Source organism: Petromyzon marinus, chromosome 26 (genome assembly GCF_048934315.1).
Source record: "Petromyzon marinus isolate PM22_M1 ecotype Great Lakes invasive population chromosome 26, UKy_Petmar_22M1.pri1.0, whole genome shotgun sequence".
NCBI lineage: Eukaryota > Metazoa > Chordata > Hyperoartia > Petromyzontiformes > Petromyzontidae > Petromyzon > Petromyzon marinus.
In genome coordinates, this window is record NC_133692.1 from 5,341,625 (window position 1) to 5,369,591 (window position 27,967).

General features: G+C 50.3%; 1 protein-coding gene and 1 long non-coding RNA gene across 2 annotated transcripts; one reads left to right on the plus strand and one right to left on the minus strand.

Moving 5' to 3' along the window:
• LOC116946215 (protein tweety homolog 1-A-like) lies at positions 1 to 27,771 on the minus strand. Its single transcript, XM_032961210.2, has 14 exons — positions 27,649 to 27,771; positions 24,192 to 24,355; positions 22,198 to 22,309; positions 20,395 to 20,621; positions 19,628 to 19,723; positions 16,779 to 16,851; positions 13,264 to 13,339; positions 12,446 to 12,501; positions 9,984 to 10,076; positions 9,073 to 9,165; positions 8,513 to 8,655; positions 7,476 to 7,670; positions 5,557 to 5,638; positions 1 to 4,261 (listed from the first exon to the last, which is right to left on the minus strand). Exons 1-14 carry the CDS (start codon positions 27,769 to 27,771, stop codon positions 4,187 to 4,189), a joined length of 1,608 nt encoding a protein of 535 aa, XP_032817101.1. The 3' UTR covers positions 1 to 4,186.
• On the plus strand, positions 27,694 to 27,967 carry LOC142929185 (uncharacterized). The gene is made up of 2 exons (XR_012945397.1): positions 27,694 to 27,822; positions 27,859 to 27,967. It is a non-coding gene; the product is annotated as an uncharacterized LOC142929185 (long non-coding RNA).

A 27,967-nucleotide genomic window follows, 5' to 3' on the forward strand; every position in this document is an offset into this window, starting at 1 on the left:
TTTAATTTAAGATTTTATTGAAAAGTTTTTTTGCGTATATCAAAACAAAGCGTGTACACATGCACCCACTTCAGAACTGCAAAACGTATTCACAACACGCAGGTAAGTATTTGACAAAAACAGACGTAAGTGCACTCGCATCGCATTCGACAACGCCGTGTGGCTTTGTTGGTGCGAATTCAAAAATCAGTGCTTGAGGCCTGGCCGTCACTGCAAGCGCCCTAGGCACATTAATGGGATACCAGAGTGGCGATGATAAGTTTCAACCCGGCAACAGTGTCGACCTAACTTGAACGCGATCAGTCACCCGCGCTGGCGAGCACGTGATCACGTTCTCGAGTTACGAACGCGAATTAGCGGTCGGCCGGTCAGAATGCGTCCGAAGGTCATCTTCGGCTCTCGGCGAGGTCAATCTTCCCGAGCCCTGAGTTAACGCCACGCTGCGGTGCTTGGAATCAAGGCACTTAAGTCGGGGACGAGTCTTCCCCCCAGAAGGATGTCTCACCCCATACCTCCTGCCCGGCCCCACCCGCGCGCTAACGTTTTATAAGATATAAACAAAATGTAGGGCCATTGACGCCTTCAAAAGAGACACAAAAAGGGGTCCACGTTGTCTGAGCCGCTCAAAGCGAGCAAAGGGGAAGCGCGCTCATCTCGGTCGAGCCAGCGGTGTCAATTCCACACTGGCATGGCAGAGACAGTCCATCCGCCGTTGCATTGTATTTTATAGTTAAGTTATATCATGGCACTTTGCATAGCTTGAATAGGTGACCGCTATGCAGAGAAACACGTGGTGTACGGTTGATGGCGGGCATACGTTATCGGCAGAGGGCAGTTCAGCAAGACGACGACAGCTGTACTCTACTGATGTTCTTCGAACGCTACCGTCTGTGCTTCCTTGCCTTCACCGAACAGCACCGACTGAGCAGCGTGGTGAAATAACCCCCCCCCCCCGAACGATCCCGCACGGTGTGCGTAGGTCCTCATCCAGTCGTCGATTGACGAAAGACCACTGGGGGTTTATGTACACGCGTGTATTTGGCCTACTATTCCACGCTGGGCAGACGTCTTTGGAAGAGAAGAGGTGTGCCCACACGTCACCCCACCACTACAACGCGCGACTTGCCCATCGACTTCACTGCGATGGACCCATTTACACCGCTGGGTTGGAAACGAGGCGGCGGGGGTTGGCGGATTTAAGAAACTTGCACCCTTATTTCAGCTGCCGTGCCAGAAGATCGAAATTAACCGGCGACCTCTGGACTGCCGGTCCGGTGCCATAAACCAGGACAATGCGGCAGCATCTTATTGCCACAGTGCTGGCACGAGTATAATAAAGCAACACAGTGTGCTGCATTCTTGTGGTTTCAAGCCTCGTCTCACAGCGGAGGGTTCGAATTTCAAGCCCATTTATTTATTTATTAACGCTCCACTGTGCCAGTGGGGGCGACCAAAAAGCTGTGACGACAAAAAAACTCAAAGCAGAATGGTCCCGGATTATACACACTCGAGGTGTGGGGGAGGGGGTCACGTGGGGAACGGTTGCGCAGTGGTCGGCGCACGCTCCGCGATATGAACCTGCCCACCTGAGTTTGACTCCTGGCCCACGGTTGACATCTGTCAGCGGCGAGTGAAATCCTAACCGGTTTTGCCCCCCCCCCCACCCGCTTCCTTCACTAAAATGCCGCTGTGACCAGCGTGGTGAAGTATGGCAAAACCACAATCCACCATGACTGGTGGCGAGGCCGAGACCTTCATCCAACAGTGGATTGATAAAAAAAATGTTTTGACACATGCGGGGGATTGAATCCATATCAATCGTGCATTAAAGAATCGATATTACCGCATTCTCCAGATGATGAGCCACTCCGGGAAGAAAGAATCCCAAAGCTACACTTGAGTGTTAATAAAGTTATACAGGTAGAGGATTATAAGATGCACTCCCAACTTTTGATTTACAATACGGGTGTGGAGCGAGTGCATCTTATCTGGAGAATCCAGTCATCGACCATGAATCTATCTATGCACTGTTATATCTCTACTGCACAGCACTTGGTCTTTGTTAACAGTGTAATACAAGTGGAGATAAGAGGGTCACATGTGTTAGACCCTCCCCTTAAGTAATGAGGATTGAGGGAGGGGGGCATTAGAAAACGTATTCTACCCACCCACCTCCATCACGTGCAAATATGAAACGGCAAAAGGACAATAACAATATGTACAAGGGATTATTTCAAAACAGAATATCAATATCACTGAAAAAGGCCAAACCAGTACGCGCGACTATATTATTGTTCCCAGTCCATGTAGGCGGCGGCTGCTTCTGGCGCTGCTGCTGTGCGTGCTCCGGAGGCACCGTTTTAAAGCCACCGCACAATCTGGGGTGTCCCAACCGGGGGGAGGACCACATGGGCGAGCCGGGAAACGCCTCCCTCCGTCAGCCCCACGCACGTCTGCACAGCCAACGTCCAACTCGACCGCTTTCGCCACGCACATCAGCGAGCTTCCTCGTCCTCCTCTTGGCTCATTTCCGACACCGGCCCTGCCCTCGCCACTGCTCAGGCAGCCCCGCCCCTTCGCCCCATATCACGAGTCGAGAAACCAATTGTTAATTTCGCAAAAAAAAAGCTTTGGAAACGGCCGCGATGGACCCGACCGGAATGTACGTCAGCTTTAACATAATTTTGCTGCGGTGGTGGCAATTAGCCACCAAGGGCGTCTGTGTTAAGTGACGATGGGTATGGGCAGGGAAGAAGGGTAGGGAAGAAGGGGAGGGATCCGACAGCACGGAAGCCTGGCAGATTTCCGGGTTCCATACCATTGGAGTAGCAGACAAGAATGAGCGACCGCCAAGCCACACTTGTTACTCTTGAAATGAAGAAAATTTTGACTCACCCCCTGAATTCCATCGACTGAGAAGGGGGGGGGGGGGTATCACCAATGTCTGCATCCATGATCCAGGGTGCATGCGTGTGACCCCCAGGACCCCGACAGAGCAGTCGTTTGGGGGGCGAAGTGGGAGGCGGGTGCATGGACAAACACAGCGATTGTCCCGTCCACACAGACACTGCTCAGTTCCAGTGACTGGAGGAATTTTCTCCCGAGCAGGAAACAAAAATCGCTGCGGCCAGCAGGGCGGTGCGGAGGCGGTGGCCTCAAACGTTTAGCGTGACGAGGGGGAGCTCAAAAACTCGGTCGCAGAAATGTAGAGCACTGAAAACAAATCCCCCGCGTGTCTGCGCAAATCGCACGTAGTTGGCGGAATAGTATAAGAATTAAAGTCAGAAAAAAATATCTCAGCACTAATGTTTTTTGGTTTGATATTTGTTAACACTGATGGAGGGCAGCTTCCGGAGGCCTTCATCCAGCAGTGGACCGATTATGGCTGTGGTGATGACCACGTTACGTTGTGGTTGTCGGTAGTGCAAATAAATTGTGGTATGTGGATTTCAACGGTGTAAATATGTGTTGGCAGCACGTGTATGCGTGTGGGCGTAATGGTAGTGCATGTATGTACGTACATAGTGGTGCGCGTGTGTCATTAGTGCATATCGGTATCAGCAGTGCACGTGTGTGTGTTGACAGTGCGAGTGTGTTATAATAAGTACACATGCGTGTCGGTTAGTGTGTACGAGTGTTGGCAGTGCAAACGAGTTGGTAGCATGCGATCGTCAGCAATGCATGCATGCATACATACATTTGTGTTGCTCGTGTACGTCAGTGTGGGGAGTTCCAGATCAGTGTGGCGGTGCGAGCGAGCGTTTGAAGTTGGATGCAGCTGCCCCAGCGCTCGTTGGTGCTGCCGTACGATTATCAGAAATGTCAACGACGGCGGTGTGCGTGCGTTAGCAGTGGGGAGCCGCAGTGCAACGGTTAGCGCGCTGCGCTACGAACTAGGCGATCATAATTCGATTCACCTTTACGGCCAACACCGGTGACGATTATCCGAATCGGTTTCTAGGCCTCCCCTTGGTCGACTCTGCCTCAAATGAGTACCTGGTGTGATGTGAAAAACATCGCCACTGGGGAGACAAAGGTGGGCGTCGTGTGCCGTGCCAGATTTCATTAGGTGCTCGCTAACAGCACTTGTTGAGGCTATAAGGGGGGACCTTTGTCTTTGTTAGTTAGCAGTTGTCAGTCCGTGTGTTGGTGCGTGCGGATTGCGGTGACGAAGCTGCCCCGGTCCTCACGACACGTAGACTCGAGCGGAGCTCTCCCTGGGGTTTTCGAAGGGGTCGAAGTGTCTTGTGGCTGCGGCGTACTGAGCACGGCAAAGAGACACGAGGAGCAGGGTTAGCACGCTGGCTCGATTTTCAGCTGCTCCGCTCCCGTGGCTCAGTGACCGATCACCTTGAGAAGCAATTACTAACTGAAAGGCACATCGCAATCCATTCTATGAAATACAGTGAAACCTTGGATTGCGAGCATAATTCGTTCCGGAAACGTGCTAGTAATCCAAAGCACTCGTATATCAAAGCGAATTTCCCCGTAAGAAATAATGGAAACTCAGATGATTCGTTCAACAACCCAATAATACTGTATTCATATAAAAATGATTAATACAAAATACCTTTTTATATTTTTATTATTTAAATTTTATATAAAGTAATCAAATTTATTAATTACATTTAATCGTGGCTGGTGTGAGGGAGACGAGACAGAGGAGGAGTGTTATTGTGTAGGACGACTTTCAATTGCAGTACAGTTACTAAGTAACAGTCACTACACTTGGACACAAAATTAAAAAAATGCTTTACGCACACACACGTGGTGACAACACTATAGTACTATAGTAAACAGTATACACGTGATCACAACACTATAGTACTATAGTAAACAGTATACACGTGGTCACAACACTATAGTACTATAGTAAACAGTATACGCTCGCACCGATGTTGACTATACGAGTGAGGCACGCCGACTGAGACCGAGCATGGGAGATGATTACCCACAATTCCGCAGCGAGAGAGAAGAACCATTGGCTCAGTTGTGATCACGGGACGCTCGGCAAAGCGTATACAGTACTGCTCGTATTGCAAGACATCGCTCGTTTATCAAATTATTATTTATTGCAAAACACTCGCAGACCAAGTTACTCGCAATCCAAGGTTTCACTGGAAACGTTTTCGTCACCAAATGTACGCATATTTTGCATCATCCATTTTATCAGGACCGCCCATCTACTCTTTGAAAGCTATCCAACTAGGGTGTAAAGCGCTGTGTGTTAGCTCTGTCCGTCTGCCTGGAACACCGAGATCACGACCACCTTCATAAAGGTCATTCTAATATGAACAAAACTTTGTTGTAACCATGTGTTGCTCTTAGGAACTTATCCAAGAGAAAACTGGCCAAACTAAAAATACAAGGATTCATGCCCAAAAACTTGTAGACAGAAACCAGAGGAAAAAATAACTATGTGAGAATATACAAATGCATTTTGGCCCGACAGCTACCTCCCGCACTATTTATGAATACAACAGCACCTTGCACAGAGCGCTGCATAATCCCTCCGGACTGTGCGTCAAAATGCCCGGCCGACGCGACGTGACTCACGGAGGGAGGTGGCGAGTGGCGGGAGAGCAGCGGGGCGTCCTCCATCCTGGGGGCGGCCGGGCTGAAGGAGGACGGGCGGTTCCTGCGGAGACAAAGCAGCAAACTCATCATCAGCCGTTATCTATCCACTGCTGGGTGACAGCCTTCCCGCGGTCTCTCAAGGAAAACAATTCATCGAACTCCTGCACACGAGTTGGTTCATCGCTCCATTTGTGGTGGACGTGCTCCGGGGCGAGTTCACTCCTTTGGCTGCCACTCCATCGTCAGTCTCGACCACCGGCCATTGTTTCTTTCCAGCCACGATGTGTGCTGCCCAATCCCGCTTACTCTTCTTCACCACGGTGGTGAGATGTTAACCACCTTACCTGGTATATCGAAGGGCGTGAGTTCGATACAGACCCCGGGACCTGTATATTTGGAGTTTGCATGTTCTCCCCGTGGTCGTGTGGATATTTCTCCGGGTCCTCAGGTTTTTCCCTCCATATTTAGAATCAAGGTGCGTTTAGAGTATTTGGCTGCTATATATTTTTGCGTGATAAGTCACTTCTCATTGAGCTATCGTCTGTGGCCAGGTCGCTTCTAAAAGAGCTGTACAGCTCAGTGGGCCTTACCTGCTGAAATAAAAAAAAGATAAATTCACATTTTTTTGTTCCACATTCACTCTGTCCCTTAATTCCCACGTGTTTCTCTTCCAATGTCTCAGCGTAGATCCAAGCATGTTGCTCTTCGCATGTCTCAGTGAAGTTTTGGGTTGCTGTAGACTGGCACACAAAAATAAGACAGCCATATGGTATACTGGATGTGGTGTGCCGGGTGTGGAAATATTTCCCAGGTTGCCGACGCAAACAAACCCAGCTAAAATGAAGCCCTTGGACAGATACACTAACAGGACCCGTTGACTCAATGCAGCACTCAGAGACCTATACAGGACCCGTTGACTCAATACAGCACTCATAGACCAACACAGAACCTGATGACTCAATACAGCACTCATAGACCTACACAGGACCTGATGACTCAACACAGCACTCATAGACCTATACAGAACCTGGTGACTCAACACAGCACTCAGACCAACACAGGACCTGATGACTCAACACAGCACTCAAAGACCAACACAGGACCTGATGACTCAATACAGCACTCATAAACCAACACAGGACCTGGTGACTCAACACAGCACTCATAGACCTACACAGGACCTGATGACTCAACCAACACAGCACTCAGACCAACACAGGACCTGATGACTCAACACAGCACTCAAAGACCAACACAGGACCTGATGACTCAACACAGCACTCATAGACCAACACAGGACCTGGTGACTCAACACAGCACTCATAGACCTACACAGGACCTGATGACTCAACATAGCACTCATAGACCTACACAGGACCTGATGACTCAATACAGCACTCATAGACCAACACAGGACCTGATGACTCAACACAGCGCTCATAGACCAACACATGACCTGATGACTCAATACAGCACTCATAGACCTACACAGGACCTGATGACTCAACACAGCACTCATACACCTACACAGGACCTGATGACTCAATACAGCACTCATAGACCAACACAGGACCTGATGACTCAACACAGCGCTCATAGACCTACACAGGACCTGATGACTCAATACAGCACTCATAGATCTACACAGGACCTGATTACTCAACACAGCACTCATAGACCTACACAGGACCTGATGACTCAACACAGCACTCATAGACCTACACCTTACATGATTACTTAATACAGCACTTAATAGGCCTACACGGGACCTGTAGCCTGGATTGAAATCAGATCTCAAACATTTAAATTGCTAATCGCCGTGCTTCACACTTGAGCATGAGAGGCCAAGGGTGCGGGGGGGGGGGTGCGGGGGGTGTGGTGGTGGGGGGGATACCCACCCATGATGGAGGGCGGGTGACGTGGGTCGCACGAGGGCCGTTGTTCCGCTGCCCCCCACACCCTGCAGGCTGCTCTGGCTCCCAAAGGGGAAGGGATTGGTGAAGGGGGGGCTCCGTGCCCTTGCGGGCCCCCCAACGCGACTCGAGGTGGGGCTGAATGGATCCTCATCATCCACCTGGGAGTACCTCTTTCTCCTGCAGTGGTCAGGGGTCACAGGCATGGTCATGGTCAGATTTGAGGGTCAGTTATTGCCAGGTCAGGGAGTCATGGTCGAAATTCTGGTCGTGCTTCTTGTTCTGATCTATGAGCATTGGGGATTCGGGTTAATAATGAGTGATGGGAGGAAGAGCAAGGCTTTAGGGAAGAGGGTTGTGGGGTGAGGATATTTGGAAAACAGGCAGAGCAAATTTAACGATTCGTCACAATTAACGGTCACGATTCAATTACCTCTATTTTTTGTGAGATTTTTACGGTCTCATTCTTTCTTTCCGGTTGTACACTCGTCTGCACTGTTAGTGGAAATGTAATTGGAGCAAATGATTTGCACATGCTTTTGCGTGAACTATACATAATGGATTACTTGCACGCAAAATCCAATGCATCTATCATGTGAGTACTCCTATCTAGAATGGGAAGGTCAGTGTATGGTTCAGGGTTTGGTTTAGGTTTCAGAATTGAGGTTAGTTTTTGGGGTCAGGGTTAGATTTAGGTTCAGGGTTATGGTCAAAGTCAGAGTTCGATTCAAGGTTAGGTTCAAGGTTAGGTTCAAGGTTAGAGTGAGGGTCAGGGTCAGGACTTATACATTGTAGTCACACTAGGTATGGGAGATTAAGAGTCAAGGTGAGCTTCAGGGTCAGGCTTACGTATGTTGAACTTCTTTCGCACTTTACATAGCCAACAGCGCTAATTGGAGGAGCGGGAAGGGTTAGGTATAGAGTTAAGAGTCGGTGTGGGTTTCCGGTGGTCATATCAGCTGCGGAAAGACTGGTGTTAGACGTTGGGACCCCGCGTGCTTGTGTGTGCGCGCGAGTGGTACCTGCTGCGAGAGGGCTGGCTCGTGTGCGGGATGATGGCGATAAGCACGGTGAGCGAGCAGGCGCTCACGATGGAGAACACGCACAGCCACAGCACGCCCCTCACCCCGTCGTAGCAAACGCCCTGCAGCGCCTCCACCAGGTCCTAGGGGTCCACAGCGCACAAAGGTCGAGCTCTAAATGCCGGCGAGCTGGATTGTCGTCGGGTGGCTTCAACGGTCACGTCGTCGAGCAAGCACCGCCAATATCCTGGATTTGAGTTGCGGCTGTCAGCAAAACGGCGATTAAAACCTGGTCTCGTAAGCGGAGATGGTTGACGGTCTCAGCCCGGTCGCCAATGACCGCACGAAAGATAACCGTGGCAAATTCCCAACTGTGGTTGCGCGGTGAACGTTAATGTCTGCACCAAAGGTCACTTCCAGTGACCTAAGAGGTAGCTCTGTGGTATCCGTGCTCTAACACGAAGGCTTGCATCACTTTGTGAGAATATCCGAACATGTGTTTGTGTAATGCTACCCAGAGCCCCCTCCCACCCCCCTTCCCACAAACCCCCGCCCTGCACCTGGTGTATGTTGTGGCAATCGACGAGCGCGGAGAGCTTCTGCAGTGCGAGGTCGGTCGAGTTGAGGTCATGCTGCAGTGCCAGCAGCTGGACCTGCGCGCATCCATCAAGGGGTTAGCAGCATTCACCGTCTCCATCGTCGTCATCATCAACGTCGTCGGCGATGATCTATCCACTGCTGCACGAAGGGTCTCCTTCACCGAGCTGTGGTCGTCGCTCTCGCGGTCCTGCGATGCGACGCTCCGTCGGGAGCGGGGGAGGCGTACTCTCTCTCGCGCATTTCCACCTTTGGCTGCCACTCCGTCGTTAAGCCTCGACCACCGGTCGCCATCCCTTCTCGTCATGACCGCGTGCTGCCCATGCCCACTTAACCCTTTCCCCATTCTGATGACGTACGTGTAAGTCATCAGAAAAACTCAAATAAAATAACTTTATCGGTCCGTCTTCCGACCCGAAGACGTACCGAGGCTTCCACAAGGACATGCGGGAGGGGGGCGTGTGGCACAGTTTGGCACCAGCTATGCTAGAGAGTGCGGTCGTGTCGCTACAGTTCTCTGCGGTGAGAACAATGTTTTTCAAAACAACGGCGCCACGCTTCTCTAGATAAAATTAACGCTGAACCACTCGCGCATTTCCGAGATTCAGCGGTGAACGGGACACCCACCCCTGCAACTTGCAGACGTCTCAGAACGGGAAAGGGTGAGTCTACTTAACAATCATCGCGATTAGAGGAAAAGGAACACGTGGATTGGAGAGACGTCACCTCCTCCACCACCAAGAATATTACTGCAGGACTTAGCGCGTCCCCTTCCTCGTGTGGCGCACGTCGAATGTCAAATCCTGGGCGTGCGACGGTTGCATCTCCCTTCCCGTCAAGGACAATGGCTTGCGGTCTTCGGTTGTCACTTCACCTTAATGGATGGCATGATGAAGCGGGAAATCTGCAGCATCTTCTGGACGATGGACTGCATGTCGGAAATGGCACGCACGCTGGCTGTGACCTTCTGAAATGAAAATGTGGGAAGGAGAATTCAAGCAATTGTGAGGAAATTAGTTTATATATATACACCTCCATGTCTCTCCACATATAAATAATGTAATTTAGTCCATCAGCTGATCCGCTTTTCCAGACCAAAGTTATCAAGCAGGAAATCACTCGACTGGTTTCGACCCTCAGTCTCATCAGCGTCGCTCAAACAGGTTTGAGCAGTGGCACAGGCATTAGCGCGCTATGCGGCGGAATGGGCTATCCAAGTTAGATTCTTTGTCAAGGTTATGATCGATGGCAAGATCTGAAACTGGTCCTGGACCTCACCAAAGTAAACAGCATAGCGTGGCGAAGTATGGTCAAACAGTCCCTTCCACTGACATGGCATGGGGAGACAATCACACAGCAGTGGAATGACAAAGAGGCGGTAAACTATTATCAGGACCTTTATAAATAAAACTGTTATCTTTTGTGCTTTTCATGTACTCCAAGTTGGGCCAACGTTGGCCCAACGTTGCATATTTACTGGGTTGTTGATGCGTTTGTGGATTGGACCGCGCGGTGTTGTTCGGCACGATGTCCGACGTTTCGCTCCCATGGCACAACCCGAAAACACATTGGAGCCTGGACTGCACGACGGAAGAAAGCTACGCGGAAGTGCCGTGACGCCGTCACATTTCACAAGCCCGAGTTCAATGTTTTCATCGCGAGCCTCAGTGGTCAAGAGTTGCTAATTTACAATGTTCCAAATGTTGCTGCAGTGGAAGTCACAACGCTGCTGATATTTTTGGTTCTGGCAGTGGCGGAGCAGCGCCCCCACCGCCCCCCAACCCACGCACCTCGCCACCCCCCCGCCGCAAACCCAGCGTCTCAGTGTGGCACAGCAGGCCCCTTTTTTTGGAGTGAGAACAATTTGCGGTCCAGCTGTGCCTGGACGTTTTCCAATTATGCGTGGCAGGCAGGCAGTCTTGTGACCGTTTCAGTCGAAACTGTCTCTGCCAAGATAAGACGAAGCGGTACGTTTTGAGTGTCAGCGTCTTGTAAAAAAACCGAGACAGGAACTTCGTTTCAATTTCGTGGGCGCTACGGTGGTGAGATGCTCACTACCTCGCTTGGTAGAGGTCATAGGTTCGATCCCGACCCTGTCACCTATATATTTGCATGTTTTCCCTGTGATCGCGTGGATTTTTTATCCGGGTCCTTCGGGTTTTCCCTCCACATTTAGAAACATGCGTTTTTGAGTATTTGGCTACTATAAAATTCCACATAAGCCACTTCATTGAGCTATCATTTGTGGCCAGGTCGCTTCTGAAAACTAGCTACATAGCTCAGTGGGTCTTACCTTGTAAAATAAAAATAATTCATAGTTTAAATTTTGATTTAAAGCTTTCGTGACTGCAGTAATTCATATTCTTAGTTTTTTCGGTAAAGTCACGTGACTTTACCGAAAAAACTAAGAATATAGTTCATAGTTTAGTTTATAGTTTAACACATCACTGAATGTGGTGACATGGGCAGCAGGGGCTCTGTGGCACACCGCTCAGATGTGAAATGCTACGACATTTTTACAGTGCATGTTTTGTTTTGCAATCGCGCTTTCACAATGAGGAAGGGTAAATGGAGCAAGCCGCGGGGGTGACGGCGGCATGGGAGAGTGGAATTGTACGGGGTGGAGTGGGGTGGGGATTTCATACCTTGCACAAGGACCCTTGCCAACAACCACTCTATGCTACTAAACTTCACTGCAGCCTTGGTGGGGGCCGGGGAATTAAGGAGTTGCCTAAATGTGACCATCCACCACTCACGTGACATTGTATTGTATAGTACAGGTATATGCATTCTATTTATGCGTCTCTATGCGGGTCTGGGAGTCTCTATGCGAGCCTAACTGTGACTTCACGCACATCGCCTACCATTGCCCCACACATGCTTTTGCAGGAGGTACAAATTGAATCCACCTGGCGAGTCTAGATGGCCATCGAACAGCCTCTCGAAATTCAACACGCAGTTATCGGTCGTCTCTCATCACGCTAACACCTCTGCCTCTCGTCTACATCCCTTCTGTTATATCGCTTGCCCTTCCGCCTTCAACGGAGGAAGGGCAAAACTCCATGAAGTTTCTCCTGAAGACCTCTCGCGTCCTGGGCAGGAGACCTCAACATTGGCATTAGCTCCTGAACATGCTGCCAATAGCATCATGGGCAAGAACAGAAACTAGGAGATAAATGAAAAAGGGGGGCAGCCCGCCTCCCCACTCCCCTCCCGTCTTCTGCCCCCCTCCGTCCCCATCCCCGTCAATAATGTATGTGCTCAGTGCTCCTGCTGGACCAGCACCACGGCAGGGGGGGGGGGGGGGGGAGGGGTGGGTGGGTTTTTTAGGCATACCTCCTGCAAAGGGCCGGCCGAGGATGGCGAGCAGTAGACGTAGTACTCGACGACGTCTGGAGGAGATACGGCCAGAGGGAGGGGGCAGCGACGGTCAGCGCTCTCAAGGGGGCGGGGGCGGAGGGGGTACGTGGCGGAGCTCTAATAGGGAAAATGCTGTTGTCAATTTCCACCGCAATGTGACTCAAATAAATGTTCAACGGAGTAGTAGGAAGAGACACGGCTCAAGTAAAATGTGTAATTTTACGGAGGGGATGCAAGTTCACCGTAATGCTGGCAACGAAACACAGGCGGACAGGAGAGAAACAGCAACACTGAGGCACAGTCCAGGATGAAGCAACCGGGGAGCCCAGCACGAACAACAACCACCACCACCACCACGACGACAACAACAAAGAGCCCCAGGGACAGCCGGGGTGGCCGGAGTAGCACCACCGTTGAGTTCCAGGGCATAGTGGTGGCTCCTTCAGGCCAGGCCCATTGGTAGGGTTGCCACCTGTCCTGGGTTTCCCAGGATCGTGCTCTTGTTGTGGCAGCTGCTGTGATAGGAAATCTGTCAGTGTTCTCAAGATATTAAAAATCCTGGTTTGTGACTGTTGTGTAAAAATATTGATACTCCTGCACCACTCGAGAGGATGCAATCACATGCAGTTCTCCCCTCTTCTGGTTTTGTGAGATATTCTCCATTTTCTTCTTCATCCGCCCATGACATGTCCTGTTGTTTTTGAACCCCTGAGGTGGCATCCCTACCCATAGTTGCGGGCGGGGTGGGGGGGGAGGTGCATCCGGCACCCCAAGAGCCTACCAAACAGGCTCACCTTTGGGTGCCCTTCTTGATTCCTCCGTCTTGTTCACGATGTACTCTTGTGGGGACATGCAAAAGTCACTTGCAGCCTGAATGATACAAACAAGAAAGAAACATGCGACGATTAAATAAGTTGAGTATATGAGCGGATTCAAGTATTACGATATATAAAAATATATATATTTTAAAAGTGGGTAAAAAAAGCAGAGGGATTGGCCTCTGTCATAATAATATGGGATTTCCACCACTGGCTCTCGGCTGGCGATTGAGCGAGCACCACCCACATGCTCGTTAGATGATGACGCTTTGGCTTGACGTGTGCACGAGTGAGATCACAGAAGCATCTGACCGAATCGCCTAGAATGCGGTGGGGACCTCAAGCGATATTGGAAAGCCAAGCAAAGGTTCAGCCCAGATACTGTTCGGATGGGCGACGACCGTACACTACAGACGTTATAGAGGTCAGGGTTTGGGGGGGGGGGGTCTACATTGCGGGCAGCACGAGGCAGTGCAGGAAAAAATAATGTATCTTGTAAATGCCTCTCCCACATCTATGCCGCCCCCCCCTCCGCCCACCTTCACAACACCTACACTGAACAGCTTGACAAAGTATAGCCAAATAAGGACCCACGACTTGCACGTCGTAGTTACTAAATACCGATCCATTGAATCGTCAACCACCTTACGCTTTTATGCGAGTGAAACGGAGGTTATACGAGACAAGTGGAAATTTGCTTATTTTTGTCAACCATAATCCTCGACGGCGCATGGCGCGTTTTTATACGGTGTTGGCTTGCTGCGCTGAACGTTCTTGCAATGCGCTCCGCCCCACTCGCTTCCCATCACGTGAAACTCTGGTCATCCTTGCAGCGGCTTTTGGCTAGCCGTTGAACAAAGATGGTCACCGCATCGTGCGCTTTTTGATGTGCCTCTGTGGCCGTCTGGAACGCTCTTCCTTCCAATATTAGGAAGCCACTGACTGGGGCTTCGTAAATCTAGATTGAAAACTGCTTTTCGTGTTTTGTTTGTTGTCCTTCCCCCGCAGCTCTTGATTAGCACGGTTGGCTAAGTACGGTATGAAGTTAATTAACATACATCCGTTCCCGTCACAGTCAACACGATGTCTCCCTTAGGCACGTTTGTTCTGCGAGCCATGCATCCCTCTTTCTCTCGCTGTAAATTTTCCAAGAAAGGCACAAAACACACCTCTTCCGCGTTTTTTTGCGCACTTTTTAACTTTTATCTTTCCGTGCCGATGCTCACGTCCGTGATCCACGTCACAGCAGATGTATAGGCACCGATAAAAAAATGAAATGGTTGGAGTGCTTCTGGAAAGCAAAACGGTTCTGGAAACCAAATGCTCGTAAGTTACGCGTCTGTACATGCAAAACTGGCTGCATGACGAAAACGTGGCGTTATTTGCGGCGACGCAGAGCCGTGCCACCAGCGTAACTCGGAGAGAGAAACGAGCTTTGCGGTGCAAAGGGTAAGAGGAACTAGAGCTCTGGCTCCCCAGCCAGATGCTTATCTTACTGGAGGGCTGCAGCAGCAAGATAACTGGCCGTTTTAAATATTTACATGTTTCAGCGATAAACACCCCCGAATTTGTTTTGCATTTCGGTCACTCTTTGCAAGTCAGACTATCCCTCGTGTCTCTTGAGTTCTCACCTGGATTAAAAAAAAAATTTACTTGAAACTATAAACATGACACCTAGAAAATGGGTTTTCATGGGCACTGCGCATTGGCTAACACAGGTTTTTTTTTTTACATCAACTGCACTCATGAAAAGTAAAACGATGGCACGATGCACGTGTCTCATATATATTTTTTACAAGATCCTGGCTTGGGTGGGTTATTAAACATCAATATTGACGTTCAAGAAATGTAAGCGCAAGGCGTGGGGGCAGGACACATCGCAAGGAGGAAATGATGGCCGGTGGCTGAGACTAACGCCCAACGCGGAGCAATGAGACAAGCTCACGCGCACAGGACAGATCATTGCCTCGCGAGACCATGAGAGATGGCGACGGCTTGGGGAGGGGACATCATCCAGCAGTGGATAGATCATGGCTGCTGCTGCCGATGGTGCCGCGTATTTTGCGCTAAGAGGTCGGACAATGTGGACGGGCTTGTCGCCAATTTGGGTGAACGCGAGCGAGGGTGTGCGGTATCTGGGGGAATGCCACCATCGTTGCCGTTTAGTCCCGCTTCTTTAACAGACACTTATTAGCGACACGCTGGTCACACCCGGGCGGAATCTTAATTAAGACGCCTCTGGGAAAATTCCCGTCGCCACAATACGGTGGCGCGCGCCCAGCTGTGCCCCGTCCCGACGACGTGGAACCTCGCTCTCGGGCCAACCCCCCTCCCCAGGACACGGTTCTGGAGAGAGCTGCAGAGCATAGAAGTACAGCAGAGCAATAGACATGGTCACCATGCCCACTGCAACACACCCGCATATAGCCCTATCGGCTATATGACAACCTGTTGAGCAAGATGGTCGCCCATCCAAGCACTGTGTGCACGTTCCGGGTGATTTGGTCACCGTCTATCCGAGTTTCACCCAGTACATCTGAATGTACTTGTGTCGCCTGCAAAGCGATACTTCTTACAGAGTTCTCCTTTTAATATATTTTTTTGCGTGGATGCGTGACATGCATGGCTGGAGCAAAAACAAAAAAAGATAACCTTGGAGAAGGTCACGCTCTCAGCGTTGTCAGGCTGGTGGCCGAAACAGGTTGTGCAGCCCTGTTCGCAACCTCAGTCGCTCTCGCTAGGCATTGTGGGTTGCTCCCAGTGGCAATGACCGATTGTGTGCAACGGTGTTCATTAAGATGAAAGGACGATAACGATGGCTTCAGCAGAGCCGAGCTGGCCCGAGTGCTAACTCAGAAGCTAGTTCAAGCTTACTGAACTTAATCAAATGGGAACTCAAGAGATTGGGATAGTCGGAGCACAAGTTTGCTAGGAGGGTGCAAAGACTGCCAAGTTTCATCCTGATTGAGTAATTTGCGGTGCAATTTTCGAATTTTGGGAAATATGAGCCGTGACGCCGGCACACAATGGCGCCTAGTCTTGCGAATGATGGGGATCTTTAACGTCCACTGTGAAGCTGACGGCGCGTGGTATTATTGTGGTTATGACAACCGTCGTATTAATCAGGGCGCCCGCTAGATTCGAACCGTGAACCTCTGAAACAAGTGGCGAACGCGCTGCCGCTGGGTCGCGTAACCACTCTCCCTCCTTTCTGTCTGTGTCTGATGTTGGTGAGGAAGTGGGCAGCTGCAAGCAAGCGGCTCGACAAAACAGCCGCTCCCTCTGGCGTGTTTTCGGGTTTGTTGCCGCGCATCGTTCCGCACTAAGTCCCGACGTTTCGCTCCACATGCTGGAAGCTTCTCCGCGTCGAACACTGTGCCAAACGCCGCGCAGTAGCAACCCCGAAAACACGTCGGCCAATGGTACGGCACAACCGCTAAACTAGACAGTCACACGGGCAGGATGATAAACGCCGACGAGACACGACTCACCACGGCGCTGCTCATCTGCAGGCCCAGGGATCCCCAGGCCAGGATCAGCATAACCAACCCGGTGAGCACAAGCCTGCAAAAGACAAGGACAGAGATCCCCCATGTAGCCGACACAGAGTGCTGGGGGCAAGTAATGTTTGCGAGCGACTATTAAGGCCGGAACGACGCACGAGACGGTGGCATGACCAGCACCACGCCTAGTCACCTTCGGCTCTCCGGTGTTGATGCATTGCACAAGGCACAAGGTACTCATTAAGCCACAGTAGACCTAGGGGATAGTGCTTGGATGGGTGACCACCATGTACATGCATGCCAGGTTATCATAGGCTGTGGCGGCGCTGGGCAATGTGGTGATCAGCAAAGGTCAGTGCAGCAAAACCCATTGTTGTACTGTGCTTCTATGCAACCGCCACGTTTACCAAAAGTATTTTTTCATTTTATTTTATTTTTCTACCTATGTGACTTTACCGAAAGAACCAAACAGTATGTATAAAAGTAGCTTATCCAAAACACTACAAATGGCCGTAGACACACACACACACGCAAAATTTAGTTGTCACCGGCATATGCCGAAACACCAAAACGTTTGCCGAGGTCAACACTATTGCTGCGCCGAAAGCAGGACTAAACCCGCTCTGCATCTGAGACTACGGACAGATGGCGACACGCGGCGAGGTGTGCGAGGTGCTCAGAATGGAATAGCTGCCCGTGGTGTGTGGGGGGGGGATGTGGCTGTGTAAGGACAAGGGGGTGGGGGCGTGTGGATTTCCTCTGCGAGTGCACGTCTCGAAATGTGACAACTCCACGCACCGCACATGGCCCGTCGTTCGGGGCCTGAAATGGCGGGCCGATCAGATCGTCCGTTTTCGTCACTGGGGGCAAATCTACAGCCCAGGGCAAAAACCTCCGGCCTAGCTCCGCGGCACGAGCCGACGTGCATCTTGGTTGTTTCTTTCTTGCAGCAGTGATTTTGCTGCACCGTCCCCCGAGACCCCCACCGCATGGCCCCCGGTGGTTTCCAACCCCAGGGTCCATCCCAGAGGCGGTGTCTAAATAAGCATTCCTTTACGGGCCCCACTGTCGTAGCGTTCCAATTGGTGCGGTGTAAAGAGTGCGGCACAGTGAAGTTCACTCTTGACCAAATGCTTTACAGTCTACGCCGAAATGTGACCATTTGCAGCCCTTCATCAATCCACTGCTGGATGAAGGCCGGACAAGGGGGGGGGGTTGTTGTTTGGCCATACTTCACCACACTGGTCAGTGCGGGTTGCTGTAGCCGCGACTTGGACTTAAAAGTCGAGTCGCAAGATTCATCGCACGGTGTGCTCCCCGCTGCGCCGCCACTTCACCCCGCACCACTTCATTCACACGACTTAATTTAGTTCCTCAAATCATGCAAAGGGCAGCAGGGGAATTATTTGATTGTGACCTTTTGCACAAATGTGTTTTTAAAAGCAATAAATAATAACGTAACATTTTTAAACAACACTTATGACTTACTGATGATCTGGGCACTTTTTGACGTTACATCTTTAAAAAAAAATTCATTTTGCTGGGTGGCTGAACCGCAACTGTAATGAACTTGCCAAGCTTCACGGCAATAATCCCCCGTTTCACCCGCGGCGGCGGCGGCGGCGGCGATGTCGTCGTCGTCGCCGCGGTCGTCGTAGGTCGGCACAAACGTCCCTCGTGTCGAATCGGCGGTTTGTGCGGCCCCAAGACGGGGGAGACGCTTACGTACGCGAGTGGGCGGCCGACGCTTTATCTCCACTTCCCCTCGCCCGTGACCACGGCAACAATAACCACAGAGTGGCCACGTTCAGGAATCGATTTGCCGCACTGACGCGAGCGTTCCGAGCTCACTGCTCCGCGAACAGACGCAAATTAAACTAGGGAAGGGGCGTTTTCTGCACATACCCATGCAAACTATTAAAACTAAACCATTCTTATTTTACCAGGTAAGACACACTGAACTTAATAGCTCTCTTTCAGAAACCACCTGGCCACAAATGTGGAAATTTATAGCAGCCATATACTATAAACGCCTGTTTCTAAATGTAGAAGAGAAAACCGGAGGACCTGGAGAAAAATCCACACGACCACGGGGAGAGAGACATGCAAACTCCAAATAAAACGTGTCCGTGTGGCCACGACTGTTGCTGTAAAACCTTGTGGGGCGGGGGTTGGAAATTCTCGCTCAGTGTCGACAAAGTGAAATGAAACTGTGGCACAGGCAGGTGCAAAACAAAGCATTGTTTTTTTTTGCTGACTGAAAAAAAACAAGGTGCATTGGTCCTCGAGATGTGCACCACGTGGAGAATGGGTAAAGATGCAGCCCTGAAAGTTGCTCGCTCACACGGCACTGCTGGTGGATGGGTCTCTCCACTCGAAGCAGCTTTAGAGAGCCGCTCTAAAGGGGTATTTTATCTAAACTTCCCACGCTGGCCACTACATCTTGGAAGGTGTAAAATTATGATATAGCTGCATATTAACACTCCGTGGGAACAAGGCCATGTGTGCTTATATCCAAAGTAGTGGGTTTATATCAGACGTTCCCCGTTGCCTCCCCCTTCCAGGATAATTTAAGAATGCGTTTCTTATATCAGAGTTGTGCTTATATAAGTTGTGCGTAAATACAGCTTTTACTGTAATATATGGGTCTCTATGCGAGTCTATGGGTCTCTGCACGAGTCTGTGTATCGGCATGCATATGCAGGGCAATCATTTCTCACCAAATCGTTTCTGGGTGGTCATTAGACCAGAGGGGGCCGGGGGCATGCGACTAGCCTGCCAAAGCCACGGCCACGATGAGAGGTATACTGGATGTGGAGCGCCGGGCGTGTGCGTACCCGACAAGCAGGCAGCGTGAGCGCTTGGCCAGTCCCAGCAGCACGAGCAGGCAGAGCAGCAGCTGCACGATCAGCAGCAGCAGATACGCGAGCCACCTGACACCGGCACGACATCACCACAAATATACGCATCGAAAAATCAGCTCAAGCCTCCCGTAAATCACGTCACTTCGGTGTGGCGACACACATCCTGAATCGTTCCCCTCTCCCCCGCCGCCCTCTGTGAAAACAGACGCTGCTCCCTCCACAGCAGCAGCTAACTTCTGCACGCTCATTCCTTCTCTCTCTTCCCTCCCCACTCATCATCACCCTTGCCTCCACGACATTCGCCCGGTCATTCCTTCTCTCCTTCCTCCCCCCTGGCACTCCTTTATTCCCAGCATTCATTGTCTGTTGTGGGGACTTCCGTCACGGCATCCCTTCACCGTTCCTTTTTCTTTTCCCATGAATCACATCCTTGACTCTATTCCCGGTTGCCACGGGTAAAAGGGTTTCTATCGTGTAAAATCATTGCACGTACACGGTGACATCCTGGTAATCGAATGATCAAATGCATCGATTAATCCTCCCTGCTCTGATTTATAACTGGTTTTGTTTGGGTGAGATCGTGTAGGTATGATCAAAACGTTTTGACCATAACCCTCGACCACACAACAGAGCCAAACATGCCAAATTACTTGGTTAAAGAAATTTCAACGATTTTCAACTCAGCTCTGCTAGCGTGATGGTACGAGAACAACGACGACGCCACCGACGCTTCCACTCACCGGTAAAACTCGGCAGACACCACGAGATCGTGAAACTTCCGGATCTCCTTCGATCCCGCGGTCGGGTCGGTCCAGAAAGAGATTCCGACGAGCTGCGCCACGGCCACCTTGAGCTGTTCCCTGGCCTGGACGACGAGCCCCGAGAGGTTGGCGTACGGGATGGCCCTCTCCAACGCGGCGAGGTCATCCGTCACGCTGCCGTCCAGCTGCCCCTCCGTGCCCTGCACCTGCGGACAGGACGTGGGCCGGATGCGAAATTTGGCCGGATGGCACCACCGCAAAAGGACGGCGGGGGTCGGGGGGTGGCGGCGGCGGCGGGCGGCGCGGCGAGGAGGGCGGCGGTGGAGTCGTAAAAATGGGCACGGCAAGCGGGGTGGGCGCGGCAGCAGTATCGTGCCGTCACATGCGGTGAAAGCGCGATACGTAGCATGGATATGCGTGCGTGTGTGATACGTAGCACGGGTATAGGTGCATGTGTGATACGTAGCGCGGGTATATGGGCGTGCGATACGTAGCACGGTTATAGGTGCATGTGTGATACGTTGCACGGGTATATGGACGTGTGATACGTAGCACAGGTATATGAGCGTGTGTAATACATAAGCATGAAAACTATAAGCAGGCCTCCTTTCTGTGTCTCCATGTATAAATAAGTTTTAGTCATTGGCCTATTGAATATTCAGATAATATTCATCTGGAAAGGCCAATGGATAGATGGCTATTAAATATTGTATTTACATGCGGAGACATAGAGCAGAGTTCTGCTTGTATGTGCATTTACACGTATAATAACGCTGCACAACGACACATCATGATATTTAACAAAGAGGGCTCAGTGCAACAAGGCTTCACGGTAAAGCCACGCGCTCTGTGCAAAGTGTACACAGGGGCACAAATTGCCATACCTAAACAAGTTATCACGAGTTCTGGCACATGCTGCGTGCTGTGTTCAGCGGTAAGCCACATTAGCCACTGCCTGGTTGCGTAACACACATTGTGTGTTTTGTGTTTTTGTGTCCACGTCATGTACAGTTTTGAGTAACAAGCGAAGCGGAAATTCAACTCGCGGTGCGTGGGTCTAGCAACCGGCCGCAGAATGCTGGGATATGTCTGGGTATGTACTGGTGCATGGATGCATCGACCAAAATACATTCTAGTAACTGCCCGACGATGCTGGTTGTAACCACCAGCGTAACGCTCGTATCCAATTGTTAAATGTGTGTGGATCGCAATCCAACATGAACTGCTGAAGTGGTAATAAATTGGAGAGTTTTATTGTGTTGTAGGTTTAGTTATATCCGACTCATGTGTGAAAGTTCAGACCTCCATTTTGTGCCTATAAAAATACAAACATCTGTTTATTCCGTCGTCTTATTGGCTTTCCAGACCAATAATATCCAGCGGCATTCATTTTAAACAAGTGAAACTCTGCACTGTTTTTGACCTTCTGGGTCCCATCAGTATAGTCAGCCTTGAACAAATTTCTGTTGAATTACCATATGTTATTGACAAGAGCCACTCCTTCTCAACAACGGGACACTGTTCATGGTGAAAAGTGATGCGAGAGATGCATTTTGTTCTACTGGCATCAGACAACAACGACGTGGTTCGGAATTTTGTAACGACGCAGAAATTAATTTGCTTACAAACTTCTGGTGAGAACGCGGCCACCGAGAACCGAACGTACGCGCCGGCGCAAACTCTGTGGTGGAAGCGCACGAAAGATGGAAGAGAGCTTAACAAAGTGGACGGAGTACGGGAAGGAATTCAACGGATGCAACACGCCGCTCTGGGCGCTCCTACCAGAAGGGTCACTTTGGAGATGGTCTGGTTGACCCGCGCCAGCGAGCCGGACAGCTGACTGACGCCGAAGTGCGCCTCTCCGTTCCCGTAAAATCCCACAGCGATGGCCGCGCTGCGTACGGCAAGATACGCGCACACACACGCGTGCGCACGCAAACATGGAGGGTGGGGGACGGTTTCAAATATCGTCAATAACGTGCGCGCTTGGGCAAAGGCGAAGAGAGGGAGTGATGATCGCAGGAGTCAACCGTGGTCATGAGATGGCGTCAAAGTGGCGTCAAAGTCACCTCCAGGCTTCAAGTTAAATAACAGTGATAAGTAACCCTACGGTTAGGGATCGTGAACCCACCCAGGCTTTTTGTAATCTTGGTCAAGACCAACACGCTAACTGCCAACATACTTACCAGGTATGAGAAAAGAAAAACGCCCCACTGCAAGCTGGGTGGTTAAACTACTACAGGGCGAAGAGGGGTTAAAAAAATACCTAGAATTCTGACCCCAGTACAGAATTCTCTGGCGGGAGGACAGGTCAAAATACTCTTACATTGGTGCACAGTGCAAAGCTAGCGGAGGGCCCGCCAAAGGGTTTCTAGAGGCACCGGGAAAAATGTCAGATGAGGCCCTCATTGACACCCCATCGACTTTCATAAGGTCCTCCTCAGATACGAGGTGCAGGTCAAAGCACCCCACCCGCCACCCCCATCGCTCGGCAGTCCTGGCGAGTGGAGACATTTATCTTGGCACCAGTCTCTAAGCTGGCTGAGCAACTATAAAGCTGGCATCGGCGATGGCAATATTTACAGTCGCGCATACGGCCGCGGATAAAGCATTTTTTTTAACTGGGGAAAATGACATGCCATAAAAAACGACTGCTCCTGTAAACACAACATTTACCACATCTAGAGTGACGGTAATTACACCGGGAAGTGAAATTCTACACGGGGCCTTGGCAGATTGTAAAGTTGAGCCCTGTGGTCTCTATTAAACGCCTGCATGCCAGAGCTTGTACCGAGTCAGCGGTCAGGTTTCCCTGTAATTCAGAAAGCTAATGTACCGTATTCTCCAGATTATGACGCACCATTCCCCTCTGTATTTTAAAGCAAGAGTTGGGGGTGTGTATTATAATCCAGTAGGTGTGCGTGTGTGTATGCACGTGACCAGAGTTGTATAACTTTATTGACATCGGGCAAACATGTTTTTTTAATCCGGAGAATACGCTAGTTGTCACCAAATCCACCAAGTGTCCGGAAACCACATCACCACCATCGTCATCATAACCATTTACTTATTTATTGTTGACACTGTACCCTGCACAAGCATAAAAACAATGCCCCAAACTGCCAACGGAGAAGCACAACATCGCAGAAGCAGGCAGAAGCACACATGAACGTAGAAACACAAACTTTGCATACAATGGATGCGGCAGGGATGTTAACGGTTAGGAAACTGCACTTGCAATCCATAGGTTGCCAATTCGATTTGCAAGTGCAGCAGTAGAAACAATGGTGCCAAAATCTCAATTCCGCCACCCTCTCGCCACCAAGCCCATTCCACCTCTGGTACCTTTGTCCACCCAGAAGTATAAATGGGCATGCCAGTCAGTTGATCGACAGGTCACGTGTGGTGGTGTTACAAGTGGGTACTCCCACCTCATACAAGACGTCTAGGCCAGCATTGAATGAGGCCAAAATATCCTCTCTGGAGGGAGGGGCTCTGTAAATTAATTGTACGCTTGTCTGTCTGTATGACTGTCTGATTGTGCAACTATTTGCGCAACTGTCTAATTGTGTCACCGTTTGATTTAGTCATTGTCTGATTCATTAAGCCCTCTTATTTCATGACTATCTCATTCCCCAATTGACTGGACGATTCACCAATTCTCCGATTGAGTAACCATCCAATTCCCCGATTTGACTGGGCGACTCCCCGGTTCCCCCGATCGTTCTATCGACGGGCCCGAGTGAGCGACAGATAACGCGACGGCGCCCGCTCACCAACAGATGACGGCGCAGGTGGTGACGCAGCACGTGGCTTTGCGCGACGGATCGCTCTTGAGGTGCGACGCCCCGCGGCAGCACAACACCATGAAGTGCACGGCGAGGAAGAGCAGCGTGAGCAGAAGGCAGCCGCCCGCCAGGCACAGCAGCAACAGCAGCGCCTGCCACAGCAAGCACGCAACAGACGGAGTCAGCTGACAGTCAACGTTCCGCACGTCCCACAAGCCAGTGTCCTCGACACCAGCACTTGCTGTCGTCATTGTCGTTTTTGTTATCATTGCAATCACCCAAACTACCATCACCAGTATATTAATCTAGCATCATTACCGTCATCGCCTATGTTATTGTCGTCACTTTCATAATCATCATTACCATCATCATGATTGTCATATCACCGTGATCATTGTTAATGAAGTACTGTCGTTATCAACGTAACCAACCAAATTACCATCAGAAATTCATCTTCACTATCATGTTCATCGATATCAGTCATTGCCACCACTGTTATAGTCATTGTTATCATCGTCGCCATCATCACATTGATCACAACCATCGTCATCATCACGTTGAGCATCATCATAGGAGGGAGGTGGGGGGGATGGGGGACCCAGGAGGGAGTGTGAATTGTCCACACCCATGACCCACACATCCAAGACATTCCATTCCACCACCAACAACAACCTCCAACACAACTGTCTAGGCTCTACTACTACCCAGACATCTCCACTGGGCACAAAGCCTCAGGGATTAGCTAACAAGATCCACATAATGAATGATTCACCAGCCCACCACCCAGCAGACTCTCACGGTTCAGGCTGATGAGTCGAGGTCGCAGAGCCATATTACTTGTGTTGTTTTTAACCTTCTTTCGTGTTGTTTAACATTAATTCTGTGCTTCGACCAAACTTAGCATTGTCACATTTGCACATGTACAGCCCTTTTGTCAGTCCACTGCTAGAGGAGGGCCTCCTCACGCCACGCAGGTCATTGCAGGTTATTTGACCATACTTCACCACGCAGGTCAGTGTGGGTTGGCGAAGGTGGAGGACATAAAAACGGTGGAGCATAGAAGTGCAGTCCAACAATAGATGTACCTGCTCTGCTGCCAAGCACTTGGCTCCAAGGCTGGCTGTATGTAACATCTTGTATTGTGCACGACGGTTACCTTCCAAAGTCTGACGAGATTGGCGCATTCCAGGTTGCTCACTTCATTACGACAGGGCTACGCTACTGTTTCCAAACGGAACACTGTACAACTTTGAAGTTGCAAGGTGGAGCGGTGGTTAGCACACTGTGCTAATGAACTCGGCAACCCAAATTCGGATTCCGGCCACAGCTAACGTCAGTGAAAACTCATAAAACATGGAACTTTTGGGCCAACATTGGGCCAACGTTTCCAACCACATGCCCAAAGCTGGCCCAATGTTGGAATGTCTACTAAGGGGGCAGTATCTTAACTGTTCATGCAACTATATTTCTGCCCCCTTCCCCTTCACTGACCAAACAACCCCGATTAAACCGATACAAAGCAGGATAGTTTTACCATCCACCAAGTATTTGACAAATCGCTGTAAATTATGAGTCCCGTAGTATGTGTGCTTCTGCTAAGTTATCTTCCAAATGCAGGTCCATGGCTCGAATTCTCTCAACAAAACTCGACACCATCTGAGTTCTCGAGTCGTGACGAGGTAGTGAGATGGCTTCCCCTTTGCCTTAACTCAGCAGTGTTGTGTTTTATAGCCGTCACCGTAGTTTCAGATGGCCTGTTCGCTTGTTAACATTGCACTGTCTGGCTACAATGGACGGAAAGCGCCCGAGGGGATGGACGCCATGCAGATGGCAGTGGATCACGACTGATGATTTCCGGATGCCCAGGACAAATATCATAAAAAGTATACATTGTTAACTATTTTTTTTATTTTAGCATGTAAGCCCACTAAGCTATATGCAGTAGCTACTTTCAGAAGTGACCTGTCCACTAATGATAGCCGAACGCAGTGGCTTATCATCATATGGAAATGTATAGCAGCCGAATACTCTAAACGCGCGATGTCGATTCTAAATGTGGAGGGGGAAAACCGGAGGACCGGGAGAGAAATCCACACGACCACGGAGAGAACACGCAAACTCCAATTATACAGCAGGCGTCAGGGAGTCGGCTAACACAAGTCAACACCCTACTGTTATGTTAGCCGACTGTGTTGCATTGTATTATATTTCTAAGTTTACTAGGTTTGTTTTCGCTTTCATTTGTACCTGATGATTGCTTGTGGTGTTGCAATCGAAACGTTGTATGCTATTATTTAAGAACCAAAGACTAATTCCTGCAGTCACGAAAGCTTCAAATCAACTCTGAAAGGATTGGCGTTCAAGATATGGCGGTACATGTTTCTTGAATCAATCCGTGCGGAGCTTTGAGTGCGTCATTCCTTCCTATCCGTGGTGGGTTTGGACAAACAATCCCAATGCAGCAAAACTCGAGACTCCAAGTGGGGTGCTTTAGAGACATGCGTTTCGTGTATTTGGCTGCTAGAGATGTACACGTGATCAGCCACTTCGTTGACCTATCCATTCGTGGTAGCCAGGTCGCGTCTGATAAAGAGCTCAGTGGGCCTTACCTGGTAAAATAAAAAAAAGTTAATTCACAGTTAAATAGTTGTTCGTAGATGCACGGCTTTTACTGTATTCTTTTCTTTTTAGCAACGATTCATCTTGAATGGCGCACTCTCACATTAGATCTTGGAAGCTGAGCACAGGACTGCGCCCCCGGATAGTGATGGAATGGGCGATTGTCACCAAGCATGAACAGTTGTTGTTCTAGTTTGTGCAGCTCTACCCGGTGAACAGAGAGGGCAATGAAGGGAAATTAAAAAAATAATACCCCGTGTTCACCAACCAGCGCCAATAAACCAACGTGGTGAAGTATGGCCAAATGGTCGTGGCCGCTCTACCAGCGCCAATTTTTTTTTTGCGGCAGCTTTTAATAAATGGACAGTGTAATTGCGTACAGTGCTCGCGTTGGCACGGTGCGTTATGATTATTATTATTAGCACGGTGAGTTATGATTATTATTATTAGCACGCCGCGCTATGAACTCGGCCAAACACGAGTTCGGTTCCCGGCCACGGCGAGTGATAGCCGAACCGATTCTGGACACCACCACCACCACCCACACCACTTAAACCAACCCGCGCACGGAGTAGCGTGGGGGAAGTATGGTCAACAACGCCCAGGGCCCCAAATATTGAGAGATGCGACCGGCAAAATGCCTCTCCGTGCCCCGCACACCACATCCATTCACTCACACCCCGTCTCGACTAACGGCGAGTTAACTACGGCCTTACTTGGCGGGCGGGGGGGGGGCAACTCGAGCCTAAGGAACAAACAAACATCGAGACACGAAAGCTCCCTCCCCCACCACCACCACCCCCCCAAAACAACAGCCGAACACAACCTGTTGGTAGTCGTGGCTGTCCGGAGCGAAGTCGGACGAGACGATGGCGAACTTGAAATTCAGGTGGGGGAAGCCGTGGAGCCACGAGACCCACCAGGGCACCGTGTATTCCGCGGAGGACATCCCGACGGACGGACGCAGGAGGATGTGGTGGTGGAGGAGGTGGTGGAGGATGTGATGGTGGAGGTGGAGGAGGATGTGGTGGTGGAGGAGGTGGTGGAGGTGAAGGTGGTGGAGGTGGAGGTAGCAGGGTAACGACGATAGCCGGCGGCAGCCGCAGCCGTTACCAACAACGACGAAGGACGCACGGGCGGATTCG

What these genes read in the sequence shown, in the direction of transcription:
- LOC116946215 (XM_032961210.2), bottom strand. Translation starts at nt 27,771, where the DNA reads ATGTCCTCCGCGGAATACACGGTGCCCTGGTGGGTCTCGTGGCTCCAC. An exon ending in TCATCATGCCATCCATTAAG is followed by an intron (nt 9,166 to 9,983) that starts GTGAAGTGACAA and finishes GGATGCGCGCAG; the next exon opens with GTCCAGCTGCTGGCACTGCA. An exon ending in GCCACTCGCCACCTCCCTCC is followed by an intron (nt 4,262 to 5,556) that starts GTGAGTCACGTC and finishes TGCCGTGCTCAG; the next exon opens with TACGCCGCAGCCACAAGACA.